This window comes from Pogona vitticeps, chromosome 3 (genome assembly GCF_051106095.1).
Source record: "Pogona vitticeps strain Pit_001003342236 chromosome 3, PviZW2.1, whole genome shotgun sequence".
Taxonomy (NCBI): Eukaryota; Metazoa; Chordata; class Lepidosauria; order Squamata; family Agamidae; genus Pogona; species Pogona vitticeps.
In genome coordinates this window covers 24389861-24404706 of record NC_135785.1, presented here as the reverse complement: position 1 = coordinate 24404706, position 14846 = coordinate 24389861, and the positions used below count along the sequence as shown (strand labels likewise).

Below are 14846 nucleotides of genomic sequence, written 5' to 3'. Positions count from 1 at the left end.
AGCCACGTGGATTTGCTGTAAATTCACATCCAGGAAGTCAGGTTTCCCCAAGTGAATTTTCTTTAGCTGTCAACACAGTACAGTGGTACCTCAACTTAACGAACTTAATCCGTATTGGAACGGTGTTCGTAAGCCAACTGTTTGTAGGTTGAGGCACCATTTCCCATAGGAATGCATTGAAACCGATCAATGCGTTCCAAGGGAAGAAAAAAATACCACAAAAAAAAAACCCAAAACACTGCAAGTCCCATGCTGGGACTCCAAAAAAAACCCCAAGAACATACAAATCCCAAAATAAACTTTGGAGCAAGTCCCATGCTGGGAGTGCCAAAAAAAATCACCAAAAAACAAAACAACACAGCGCAGAAACATAACCCCCCAGCCCAAACCCACCCTGCAAAAGTCAGCCAGAACAGTTTTTAAAAAGAAAAAAGCAGCACTTACCGGTCCGAAGCCTCCTGGGGGTCCCCTGCCGCTACGATCACTGACCACCGCTGCTGTGAAGCTTGAGCCTGGCTGGGGTGCTTCAGCTGCTCACCCCCGGCTGCGGCAGAGGCAGCAGTTGTCCAGCGCCGGAAGACTTGAGCTGGCCGGGTTTCGGCTCAAGCCTCCTGGTGCTAGGTGACCACTGCCTCCTGTTAGGTCTCTCAGGGCTTCTTTGCCGCCATCGGGCACCTTCCTGACGGTCCCCTGCCACTGCGATCAGCGCCTTCGGAGGTCTCCGGAGGCCTCCTGGGGGTCCGATCGTGGTGGCGGAGGACCCCCAGGAGGTCTCTGATGGCAGCGGGGAAGCCCTGTGAGGTCCTGTCTGCAGAAACAAAACCAGGAGCAGACTGTGGTACAGGTTGTGAATTGTTGATATATAAACTCAGGGTAAAACTGAAGAACACTCTGATCATAGTCCCCAATTATTATTTAAATCTTCCAGAAATATTTACAGACCATGTACACAGCAGACTTTCATTCTAAATCCATTTAGCATAAACCAAAAGAACTGCATTTAAGCCGGAGATATTATCAAATGCAAAAGGAAATAAAATCTTTCATGGATATTTGAGGAAATTCTTAAAATTGTTAATTACAAATTAGAGAAGCAAAAGATGGCTCAGATCAGATCAGAATCCCAAATGCAACTTTTCAGTGACTATTACTTAGGCACAAAAAGAGCTGTTACAATAATAATTGCAAAGAAATGAAAGTGAACTACAAAAAAGGAAAAAAGAAATCTCTTCCAAAAGATTCAAGAAATCAAAGGAAAATTGAAACCTAAATTAGGGGTAAAAGCAAAAAGCATGCTGCTTATATACTGCCCCATATGAACACTCTCTGGGTGGTTTACAAGTTAATTATGCAAGCTACACATTCCCTCCCCCCACAAGCTGGTTACTCATTTTACCAACCTTAGAAGGATAGAAGCCTGTGTCAACCTTGCGCTGGCTACCAGGAATTGATCCCTGGGTCTTAAGCACAGTTTTGGGTGTAGTGGTGCAGTGGTTAAACTGCTGTACTGCAGCCAAAACTGTGCTCATGACCTGGAGTTCAATCCCAGGTAGTGGCTCAACGTTGACTCAGCCTTCTATCCTTCCGAGGTCGGTAAAATGAGTACCTAGCTCGCTGGGGGGGGGGGGCAATGTGTATCCTGCATAATGAACTTGTAAACCGCCCAGAGAGTGCTTGAAGCACAATGGGGCGGTATATGAGCAGCACGCTTTGCTTTAGTACAGCAATTTAATCACTGCACCACGAGGCTTCTAGTGGTTACTGAAGAATCAGCTAGGAAATGTCTTATCTGGTCACAATAAAATAAAAAAGTGGAAACCCTTATCCAGAAGAGATTCAAGGATAATGGTTTCTTTGAAAGAAGAATGTAATGAAAATCTGCAATTTTAAAATATGGGATGCCTTAAGAACAAAACAGCAGCAACGACAGTAACTACAACTACAACAAAACTTTTCTTGTGAGGAATTTGATGAATGCTTGTTCCTATACAGCAGTTTGTAGGTACAGGGATATTTGGTGGGTAAACTATTTTTGAGAGTTTGTCTATGTATTTCATGTGTATTGCAGAAAAAAAGGCAGGTACAGTAGTACTTCGGTTTGCAAACGCCCTGGTTTATATTGTTTTCTTATTTTAGCACTACGAAAGGGTTTTCCTAGGGCGCATTGTGCCTGTAGAGTAGCTCCTTTCGTAGCACAATTGGCGTTTCGGTTTGCAAAATTTCTGTACTACGTAACGTCACGTAGAGCAGATCTATTTTCCAAACCAAGGTACTACTGTACAGAGACAGATTAACCAGTAGGCACAGCGGAGACCATTACTTCTGACAACCTGTTGGTACCAGCAGAGGTGTGTGTGTTCAGTCGTTTAGTCGTGTCCGTCTCTTTGTGACCCCATGGACCAGAGCACGCCAGGCCCTCCTGTCTTCCACTGCCTCCCAGAGCTTGATCAAATTCATGTTGGTTGCTTCGATGACACTGTCCAACCATCTCATCCTCGGTCGTCCCCTTCTCCTCTTGCCTTCACACTTTCCCAGCATCAAAGCTCATAATCTCGAGATTAGACCACTGTAATGCGCTCTACGTGGGGCTTCCTCTGAGGTTGCTGCGGAAATTACAGGTGGTGCAGAATGCGGCGGCCAGATTACTCAGTGGAGTGAAAAAATTCCAACATATTTCGCCCACTCTGGCCGCATTGCATTGGCTGCCCATCAGGTTCCGCATCGACTTCAAAGTGTTAACGCTTACGTATAAAGCCCTAAACGGTTTAGGGCCTCGATACCTGGCGGAACGCCTACTCCCACCAAGTTCTACCCGGGTCACACGGGCGAGCCAGGAGGTGAGGCTGAGGAGCCTAACGCCGAGGGAGGCCCGAAAAGAGAAAACAAGAAATAGGGCCTTCTCGGCGGTGGCTCCTCGCCTGTGGAATAATTTACCTCCTGGTATTCGCGGAGCTCCCTCGCTGGGCACTTTTAAGAATCTACTAAAGACCTGGATGTTTCGGCAGGCCTTCTCACCAGATTACTTTTGATTTTCTTATCTTTTATTGTTTTTTACTTTTACCTGTTTTGTAATTTGTTGTTTTATTTTTATAGTATTTTTTCCCTGTTGTAAGCCGCCTAGAGTAGTCCTTCGCGACTAGATAGGCGGGATATAAATAAAAAAAATTAAAAAAAATAAAGTCTTTTCCAAGGAGTCTTCTCTTCTCATGAGATGGCCAAAGTACTGGAGCCTCAGCTTCAGGATCTGTCCTTCCAATGAGCACTCGGGGTTGATTTCCTTTAGAATTGATAGGTTTGTTCTCTTTGCAGTCCAGGGAACTTTCAAGAGTCTCCTCCAGCACCACAATTCAAAGGCATCAATTCTTCGGTGGTCAGCTTTCTTTATGGTCCAACTCTCACTTCCATACAACACTACAGGAAAAACCATAGCTTTGACTATTCGGACTTTTGTTGGCAAGGTGATGTCTCTGCTTTTTAAGATGCTGTCAGGGTTTGTCATTGCTTTCCTCCCAAGAAGCAGGCGTCTTTCAATTTAGGGGCTGCTGTCTCCATCTGCAGTGATCCATCTGTCTCCATCTGCAGCGGAGGAGCCAAAACAAATATAATCTTAGTTTCTTAAATCCAGAATATCAGGCAAAAACAAAATAAAAATAAAAAATGAAGACAAAAACATTGTGGCATCTTAAAGATTAACTATTATATTTTAAGCTAAGCTTTCATGGAACTTCACCGAGAAGTCCTTCTTGAAAACCATAAGAAGCTCTCTAATGTTTACAAATACCAACATGTTTTCTCAGCTTCTGTTGTCTGTAGATTCTTATAACTGTTTGCATAGTGACAGGTATAACAAGGTTTGTGCTGAGTACTTGTGCATTAAAACTTATTTTTTCAAAGTACTTTATATTACTACCGCTTATAGTTGAATTTATGCCCTGCTGTCATGCCCTGCTATACTGAAGTGTCAGAAGCTGTTTTAAATGATGTCCCAGAATAAGGCGATCATACTTTTGATTATTAAAGTTTCTAGTCAATATAATTAATTTCTACTAAGTTAAGAAGACAAAACTCTAATGAATTACAGCAATCTTTGCCTTATTCTTAATAATTATTTTTCTTTGACAGTTAATCCTTCTAAATATAATTGCACAATATTAATTGTGAGTTAAACAATTAGTTGAACTATAATGCAAAGTAGATTTGTTCTTAGCCTCCTTCATTAACTTGTGTGTCAACAACTATAAAGTTATTATGCTTACAAGCGTTTTATCTGTTTTTGTGTCTCTGTGTGCATGCACATGTATATACCCACAGAAATGTATGTTAGGATGCTATTGCTTTGTTAAACACTCCGTGCCAGCGGCGGCGAACCTTTTTGGGCTCGAGTGCCCAAACTAGGGAAAAAAACAGTGGGCAGCAGGCCGCGGCGATGGCAGAACCATAAGTGGCAGTGGCGGAACCAGAAGTGGTGGTGGAAGGTGGAATCCCAGGCACGGAGGTGCTTCAAGACTCTACTCTGGATCCACTGCCAGCACCAGCTGCTCCGGATCCTGGGTCGCCACCTGTCAAAGGACCAGCACTGTGGCTGCAGCCGCCTCCTGAGGTTTGGCTGCAGGAGGGAATAGCGATCCAGCGACTTATGGCTTGCGTGCCCCAGATAGGGCTCTGCGTGCCAGCTGTGGCACACATGCCATAGGTTCGCCATCACTGCTCTATGCTATATTATGCACACGTTGACTTTGGCACGATAATGTGTATGGTTTATTGTGTTAATTTTTTAAATAACCTAATATCTTGTGGAGAGCAGTTCAATAACTTCATTTATTTAAATTTCTAACATGAATTACTCCAATTTTTCAGGGTAGATTACAAAGCTTGAAAAATAAAAATTACCATTTCAAATTAATTAATTTCAAACTGTACCCCATTTTTAATTACATCAAAAGCAGGTCAGAACAAGAAATTCTTAAGTGTGTGCATTTGGATAATGACTGAAACTCAGCTTCTGCATGTACTAAGTTAAAGGTGGTTCAACAGTTCGTGGGACAGGCATGCAAAATGCCTTTGCATGTGTCCCACAATGTATTATTTATAGAAAAGAAAGGTCACTTCTGGTAGATGCAATGAAAAATCAGTAAAGCAGAATTTTAAAATGGCTCCCTAGAACAGAAATTGCGACATAAATGACCTCTGGGGCCCAAATCGAGGTGGTGGTGATAGTGGTTCTCAGACCCTTAGTGAATAGGAGCCATCTCTGGAAAAGAATGCAGTAAAAGAGGGAACTTCTAAGCTAATTTAGTGGCTGAAATCCTGTTGTGCAGCTTACGTGTGCAGCATGAAACTCCAGCATTGGGGAAAAGCACTGCAAAGCAGAAGTACTGTTCACAAAGCACTTCACATGCATTCAGCCCAACAGGGGAAATGGGAGCCATGCTAAACGAATTAGTAATCTAATTGCAGAATACTGATTGCCTGGCATTATGGCTAGTGCAACTTGTGTTATGTGAGAAAGTCAGAGTAAATTTATCAGATTAATCATGCACATGCATTCAAAAAATTCAAAGGAATTTAGTAAGACAAGACCTACCTTTGCTGAAGCCATGTTTATTCTTTGCAATAGGGCTTAGTTTTCTGTGTTCTTGATTGTTTAAGTACTAATTTATCTGGAATGGAAATATTTGAAAATTAAATAAATAACTCATACAAATTAAAATTTGTTCATATTTAAGCTTCTACATGACTCATTACAGTGGTGCCTTGAGTTGAGAACTTAATTCATTACAGGATGATAGTCGTAACTCAAGTTGGTCATAACTCAAAGCACCATTTCCCATAGAAATACACTGAAACGCAGTTAATTCATTCCAGCTGTTTTTTGGTCGTGTCTCAAGGCGCTGGTTGCATCTCAAAACATTAGTTCCCATAGGAACTAATGCAAAAGCGGTTAATCCATCCACTAGGAGGAGACTTTTTTAAAACCTAAGATGACCTGTAAGGTTAAAAAAAGTGTAGGAAAGGATGATGGGATGAGTGAACAATGGGGAAAAGAGGAAGGAAAGAAGGTTATCACTGGGGTACGCAGACCCCTCAGACAAAGGTTTGTGCTTTTAAGCACAGAGAGAGAGAGAGAGAGAGAGAGAAGACAATGGGGGGAGGAGAGTTTGAAGTCTAAAACACATTTTAAACCAAGCACATTTTAAAACAACACATTTTAACAAAACACATTTTAAAAGGTGAGATGGTCATAATTGGGAGGTAAAGCTCCTCTCCTTTGGGTTATTTTCTCCAGGGGTTTCCTGTTGCTGTCTCTTGGGTGCAGGCTCAATTTTGGTGAAAAATCTGTCCAATGTCACCTGATTCATCCTGCACTGCAGAACCTTTCTGAAATGGCTGACCACGTTCTCTTCATCATGTCCAAAACTCTGCCTGTCACGGTTCTGTTTGGGTGGTGCCTCTCAAAGAAGTCCTGGCACTCATTCAATTTCTCGCAGATGGATTTTATCTTCTCACTGCTAACCTACACTCCCTCTTCCTCTTCCTCAGTGGAAAGCTCCACCACAAGAGCCTTTTGCTACTCAGTTTGCAGTTTTGCAAGCTCTTCTGTGTTCAGCTCCTCTTCATGGTCTTCAACCAATGGTCTTCTTTCCATTAAATCACTGCAGCTTCTTGGCTTTTTCTCAAATCATGTCTTCACTGATGCTTTCCCCTTTCAGCTGTTTCTCATTCATCCACACCAGTAAAAGTTTTTCCACCTCTTCAATCAGGGTTGTCCTGTTCTTTGTTAGGATTGTGACTTCTTTTTCCATATCAATTTCTTTCAAGACATCTTTCTTCTTCAATATGGTGGAGATGGTTGACTTTGGCATCTTGTATTCAGAGGCCAGATCAGTTATACGCATATCATGATCTTCTTCCCTCTGCTCTGCTCTTTCTTTGGAGCCACGAGTACTGTTCAGCACACCACACAGTACAGTACTCAAACCCTAGAAGCCACAGAATACAAAAAAAATTCCAGCAGGGACTAAAAATGCTATAACTACACACTGCAAGACCCATCAGAGCACAGAAACATAACACCCACCTAGCCCAAACCCACACTGCAAAACCCTGTATAGTAGTCACCCAGAACAGGCTGTCTCTCTGTTTTTAAAAAGAAAGTAAAAAAAATTAAAAATGCAAAAATGCAAAAAAATAAAATAAAAAAGACCCACAATACAGTACCATGCAGTACCAGGCAGTCTGAAGTCTGTCTCCGAACCCACACTTTCTAACCACTGGTGTGAAGGAGCTACAGAGAAGCATCTTCTTCACTGACCAACAGTTAACTGAAGGACAAAAGGAGGGAAAGCAGTTCAAATTCCCCGCCTTTTTTTCGGTCGTATCTCAAAGCACTAGTCACAAGTTAAAGCAAAATTTTGTGACCGGAACTGGTCTTAACTTGAATCCGTCACAAGTCAAGATGTTCGTAAGTCAAGGCTTTTGTAGCAAAAATAATACAGTGGTGCCTCGACATTTTTGCATAACAAAAAAGCATAACTTTTGCATAACATGGCTACCACCCAGATATATGTAAAAATCTGTATTTTTGCTTGTGCCTTGATGTACTAGGTTAGTCATCATTGTCATGGTGTGTTGCAGCTCTACCAACAAGATTTCAGCCAATTAATCACGAAATCATTGGAGTTTGTGTCATCAGAACTGAGGAATGTGTCTGTTCTCATTTATTGGTTTCCATTCAAACTCTGGAAAGTAGAATAAGAAAGGTTAGAAAAATTTTCTAAGCATCAGAAAAAATAGAGCAATGCAGGAAAACGTGCTGGCTAATGATTAACAAACGTCAGATATATGTCCTGAGGTTAATTCACCCAAACATAGATTTCAACAGCAATTTCCATACAAAACGTATTGTTTATTTTCTGCCATCTTCTTTTTTCCAGTCTGCTGCTGAACAAGCCAAAGCTAGATTACAGTTGGTTCTTGAAGCTGCTGGTGAGTAAAAACTTAAAATATAAGTAAAATAAATAGAATTTCCCTACTGTTTATTTTAATTGGAATATAACTAGGTTTTTAAATATACCATTTAAATATATTTGATACAGAGGTCAGTCAGGTAATGTAAATGATTAATCAATAATTATTACTGCAGATTGACAGTTTATACAGTATATTACAGGAGTACACCGCCTCACATTTAATAAATATTTTAGTATATATTTTCATGTGACAACACTGAAGAAAAGACGCTTGGCTGCAATGTAAAGCAGTGAGTCTACAGCTTGTATAACAGTGTAAATGTGCTGTCCCCTCAAAGTAACGCAACACACAGCCATTAATGTCTAAACCGCTGGCAACAAAAGTGAGTACGCCCCTAAGTGACAATGTCCAAATTGGGCACAAAGTGTCAATATTTTGTGTGACCACCATTATTTTCCAGCACTGCCTTAACCCTCTTGGGCATAGAGTTCACCAGAGCTTCACAGGTTGCCACTGGAGTCCTCTTCCACTCCTCCATGACAGCATCACAGAGCTGGTGGATGTTAGAGACCTTGCACACTTCCACCTTCCGTTTCAGGATGCCCCACAGATGCTCAATAGGGTTTAGGTCTGGAGACATGCTTGGCCAGTCCATCAACTTTACCGTCAGCTTCTTTAACAATGCAGTGGTCATTTTGGAGGTATTCTTGGGGTCGTTATGTTGCAATACTGTCCTGCGGGCCAGTCTCCGAAGGGAGGGGATCATGCTCTGCTTCAGTATGTCACAGTACATGTTGGTATTCATGGTTCCCTCAATGAACTGTAGCTCCCCAGTGCCAGCAGAACTCATGCAGCCTCAGACCATGACACTCCCACCACCATGCTTGACTGTAGGCACAACACACTTGTCTTTGTACTCCTCACCTGATTGCCGCCACACACGCTTGATACCATCTGAACCAAATAAGTTTATCTTGGTCTCATCGGACCATAGGACATGGTTCCATGTTCTTAGTTTGCTTGACTGCAGCAAACCGTATGTGGGCTTTCTTATGCATCATCTTTAGAAGAGGCTTTCTTCTGGAACAACAGCCCTGGAGACCAATTTGATGTAGTGTGCTGCATATTGTCTGAGCACTGACAGGCTGACCCCCACCCCATCAGCCTCTGCAGCAATGCAGGCAGCATTCATGCGTCTATTTTCCAAAGCCAGTCTGGATACGACACTGAACACGGGCACTCAACTTCTTTGGTCGACCATGGCGAGGCCTGTTCTGAGTGGAACCTGTCCTGTTAAACCGCTGTATGGTCTTGACCACTGTGCTGCAACTCAGTTTCAGGGTTATGGCAATCTTATAGCCCAGGCCATCTTTATGTAGAGCAGCAATTTGTTTTTTTCAGATCCTCAGATAGTTCATTATCGTGAGGTGCCATGTGGAAATTCCAGTGACCAGTCTGAGAGAGTGAGAGTGACAACACCTGCTTCCCCTTCACACCTGAGATTTGTGACACTAACAGGTCTCATGACACCAGGGAGGGAAAACAGCTACTTGGGCCCAATTTGGACATTGTCACTTAGGGGTATACTCACTTTTGTTGCCAGCAGTTTAGACATTAATGGCTGTGTGTTGCATTATTTTGAGGGGACAGCGCATTTACAGTGGTGCCCCGCATAGCGACGATAATCTGTGCAGCCAAAATTGTCGCTATACGGATTCGTCGCTATGCGAAATAAAAAAGCCCATAGGAATGCATTAAAACCCGTTTAATGCGTTCCTATGGGCAAAAACTCACCTTTATACAAAAACCCTCCATGCGGTCGCCATTTTCGCTGCCCGGTAAGCGAGGAATCCTGGCCAAAACACAGCGGGCTTCCATTTTGCCATCTTCTCCGCTCCAGCCCCTCCCCCTCCCCGCCTTACAGCTGATCGGAGCTGCTCTTAGAAGCTTCCCCAGGCTTGCCCAGCAGGTAAACAGGCAGTGGAAGTGCACTAGGGAAGCCTCTGAAAGCGGCGCTTTGCGGGGGTGGGTGTGGGTGTGGCAGGGGCAGGCCCGCCACCCCCAGCGCCACCCCTCACGCCCCCCCACGGCAAAGCGGGGCTTTCAGAGGTGCATTTTCACTGCTAAAAAAGCCCCAGGAGACTTCTGAAAGCGGCGCTTTGCCGGGGTGGGGGTGGGTGGGGGTGAGTGGGGGTGTGGTAGGGGCAGGACCCCCAGAGCCCCCCTCGTGCTGCTTTCGGAAGCCTCCTGGGGCTTTTTCAACAGTGAAAATGCACCTCTGAAAGCCCCGCTTTGCCTGGGGGGGGCGTGAGGGGTGGCGCTGGGGGTGGCGGGCCTGCCCCCGCCACACCCCCACCCACCCCCACCCTGGCAAAGCACCGCTTTCAGAGGCTTCCCCAGTGCATTTCCACTGCCTGTTTACCTGCTGGGCAAGCCTGGGGAAGCTTCTAAGAGCAGCGCTGATCAGCTGTAAGGTGTGGAGGGGGAGGGGCTGGAGCGGAGAAGATGGCTCCCGGCTCTTTTCTGTGACGATCGCTTCCCTCCCTCATCGCAAGCTGTGCAAAAATGGGGCATTTGCGATGATGGGGGGGAAGCCATCATCACAAAGTGATTTTTCCCTACAGGGAACATCGCAATGTGATTGCAAAAGCGATGGCAAAATCTTCATCGCTATGCAGATTCGTCGTTAAACGGGGCACCCGTTAAGCGAGGCACCACTGTACACTGTTATACAAGCTGTATAATCACTACTTTACATTGTAGCCATGTGTCATTTCTTCAGTGTTTTCACATAAAAAGATATACCAAAATATTTATTAAATGTGAGGAGGTGTACTCACTTCTGTGATATACTGTTTTTTTATCGTATAAGCCACCGTTTGCTATTTGCAAATTTGTTTTGATAATACTCTAAATCGCAGGATGGGAGCAAAAATCTACAAAATTATTTGATATAACAGTATAATATTTTGCCACATATCTGTGGAATTTGTATGTATGTTTTAGCCTAGAAGATAACTGTTGCTTTTTTGTCTGCTTCATCATATATGCAAATTATGTATTAATTTCCTGTTGTTCATTTTATTGATGAACATATTTGGAATACAGTCAGAGGACAACTATTGCAATTTCCATTCAGTTCTCAGATTTTGCTGTCATATGTCATAGCTGCAAATGTATACGTTGTTCATTTTTTACATATTTCTGAAACATGTAATTATGAAGTAGATATGACAGTGCAGATCCTGAAAGCCCAAATTGTTTATATGTGAACTCTGAGGGTTCACATCTCGTCTTGTAATTTAACTCCTAGAAACTGGCTTAAAGATACTATGTTTTAAAATTGTCATTATACTCAGAAATGAGTAGATTTAAAAGCAAAGCTGAGGTTCTTTTTAGCATATACTGTATGAGGTTCTATTTAGATGCATCCTGATCTAAAAAGCATAAAATTTGAATTAAATTTTGAGGTACTGATTATTCCTAAATTAAATATGGGATTAGAAAAAAGTGTTGTTTGCAAAACATTATATAATTCATATATTTATATGTTTATATGTCTACAAATATTTTCTGCATAGAGTATAGAGCAATTGAAATACATACAGTATTAAAAATACAGTATGCTGTAGTTAAAAACAAGAGTACAATAAAATGCAGCATTTACTTTCCTTGTAACAGAGACTGCCTAAAACAGTTTATTGGTCAGATAAAAGAAGCACATACAGCTCAAGGTTTATTTGTATAAAAGACCTGAGTGGCTAAAAATTGCTTCACCTGGCAAACATAGGAAAGGTGCCAATATAAGCTTTTCTTTCAACAGTCAAAAGAAGTATTTCCTGATAAAGAGTTTAAAAGGAGTTCTGATAATCTTTTGCAAGGAGAATTGGGAATTGACACTTGGTATCATGTTCTTTATGCTTTTTCATTCAATGAGATTTTTTATCATATGTTCTGAATATTCCTTTTTAACTATATCACGGTGTTGTAATACATTTTAAGACATTCATTTATGTTGTACAAATTTTCTTTCTTATTTTAAAAAACTTAGGTATTTTCATGTTCAAGTAATAACATGCTAGACTGAGGATTGGATTCCAATCCATCTTTTTACACTGGAAATCTGGTGTTTTCACAGTTGTAGGAGTTGTCTTTCAGATTATTGGGGGTGGGTTTCTTTTGGTAAATGCTAATTACTAGCATTGAGCACTCACTAATGTGCAACATTGTTAACATGTCTGAATGCTCCTCAAAAGTCTCGAAATATGAGAGCTATTAAAGCATTACATTTTAAAGTACAGAAGAGAGATTTCAACACTGATGTACAGTATGCTTTTAAAATCATACAGCGGTATTTTCATTTACAGTATTGTTTTCTGAAAGTAAACTGGCAGTATTGTTTTTTATGAAATATAGTCTTTTAAAATATGTTACTGCTTCAGTATCAAAGGAGTAAAAAGTATGTAAGAAGTGTAAACTGCAGCTATGAGCTTTCAAACAGACTGTATTTTATTGATTATAAAGTCAAGTTGCTTGGATCATAGGTTTTGTGTTAATGACATATTATAGATATGTTGTCACAGATAGGGTAGTAATCAAAGCTATACTTCTAATGAATTGTTTAAAGAAGCCAATTTTGTGTTCATAAAAACTACTATTCATTAAAGATTATCTCTACCTATAAATTTATATGGGAGTCATATTATTTACTTATTCGTTTCAGTAATAACATAGAAGAAAGTCATTTTAATATAAAAATATCACAGCAACTTGTCATGTATGAGCAGATGTTAAGCAGGCAGTAGCTGAATGTTAATTTTGAGAGGCTGGTATGTTTAAGCCTATAAGTATGCAGCATTTGGGCTTTCCAGCCTGAGTTACAATGCTGTCTCTCTTGGGAGAATTTTAAAGCTAAATCTCTTTCTTTTTGTCACTCTATATGGACTCTCTCAAGTCAGTATAAAGCAGATCATCCCTAGGCTAAAGCTCTTCAGCTTTTGTTATTGGGCTCTGTAGACCTGTAATTAGGCCTCCTGGCAGGCCTTGCAGCCCGGTTAATGGTCATATGGAGTTTCTATGAGGCAGACTGGCTTTGTATAAATCCTTCGTTGGAATATGTTTATGGGTCACTTCCTACCAGGACCATGTTTTGTCCTTGTGCCCTATGGGCTGACAAGGAACAGGTTCCCTTGACCATGGACAGCTCAGTTTGCTACTCACAATCTACTCAGTTAATCCCTGGTGTAAACAGAGGATTTAGCTTCTGTCACTTACAGTTGCCAAACCACATGGGTGTCTGTGATTTCTTTTCCAGAATTCATTACTGAATGACAGAGAACAGCAAAAGGTTTCATGCTTGTTTGTACATTAAATATATCTTCTTTCTCTCATATATTAAGGCAGCATTCAAAGTACTGGATATCCTGCCTTGATGAGAAAAAATTCAGATGTAATGTTAGATCGAAAGTATTCCTATATATTGAGCCATCCATACTTAAATTTAATTTCAAGAGTACAATTTTTAAAATATAACTTGAATGGATGCGAATATTTCTAAATAGTTACTTTCTTTAGCTCACATAAAATGTAATGAAAATCTGATGTTCTGGTAAGATTTTCTTCATCTGCTTATAAAGACAATTACAAAAGTCGATTGATGTGTGTTTTCAAAGGTCCTGAGTTGAAATGGCTGTCTGATCTGGATGTGGAATCTGCATTTCAAATCTGTTTCTAAAAGAGCATGCAAAATACTGTGTTTTAAAGGCAGAATTGTTGATAGTTTAAAGCAAACTTCAGAATAGAGATGTTAATATGACATTAGCAATATGTGGTTAAAAAAACTGACAGAGAATAATGAATGTTTTATATTTAATGGATCTGTTTGACAGATTAGCTGGATGTTCGGCTGTTTAACTCATTATCCTGTCATTATATAGCCAATTTGTTTCAGTTAATTTTGCACTACAGTTTTTAAAAATATATTTCTGTAAATGGAATTTAAAAGTACATATGTATTAGTATTAGCTGCTGCAAATGCAGTAGGACGTTTCTCATATTCTTGCCTTCAGTCTTTTATGAACTATTTCTCAAGAATCACAAATCTGTATTTGTTCAGACTTACCTAGTAAGTGGTCTGTAGTCTATGATTCTAAAATGGTTTGTGACAGATGTGGCTAAGAAGACCACATACGTAGAATGTATGATTTTAGTCTGGTGGAACTAATAGGATAACTCATTACTTCAGTTCTTTTTTTCTTCCTTCCTTCCTTCCTTTAATAAAAATTGCTTACTTAAACAGAATGGCCTTTTGCTTCCAGTATTCAGTGGCAGTACAAAGCCAATTTAAAGACCAGGTGGGTACATATAGGAAAACATTTGAATTTTCCTTTAGGTAATAAATTGGAAAAATTGTATTTAAAAGTAGTGCTACTTAATAATTTAGAGTTGATTTGTGGAGTTATTATGGCGAGTTACCTCTTTTTACCTCTACGAATGCATGAAGTAAAAAGTTACTTTTTCTTCTGAGTCTGAGAGTATCATAAAATAAAATGATTTATACAACATGCTTATTCTAAGATTGATAGCTTGTGACATACTGTAAGAAATAATGCTAAGTACAATATAGCAGCAAATCATACACTAGCTGTGAAAAACTGGTATATCATTGGGTCTGTATGTTCGATATCTGCATTGGGATTTTACAGGCATCACCTCTCTGTTTCTATACTTCTTCAGAAACCCATTCCTGAAGATTAAAGGATGCTTTGGAGTAGCCCTGAAAGTTTCTGTTGGGGGCGGAAATTTATTTATTAAAACAATTTTAATTTGGTTTTCTACCTGTCCTAACAAGATGTATGAATTACAAAAGCACAGAT

The 14846-nt window shown here is 40.7% G+C and overlaps 1 protein-coding gene across 3 annotated transcripts in view; it reads left to right on the top strand.

Moving 5' to 3' along the window:
• Positions 1–14846, top strand: part of RSRC1 (arginine and serine rich coiled-coil 1) — a 293774-nt gene that overhangs the window by 184332 nt on the left and 94596 nt on the right. For all 3 annotated transcript variants that reach the window (XM_020791821.3, XM_020791819.3, XM_078389054.1), the window contains one exon: positions 7935–7986. In XM_020791821.3, coding sequence (XP_020647480.1) covers positions 7935–7986 — 52 coding nt within the window. The remainder of the gene's footprint in view (positions 1–7934; positions 7987–14846) is intronic.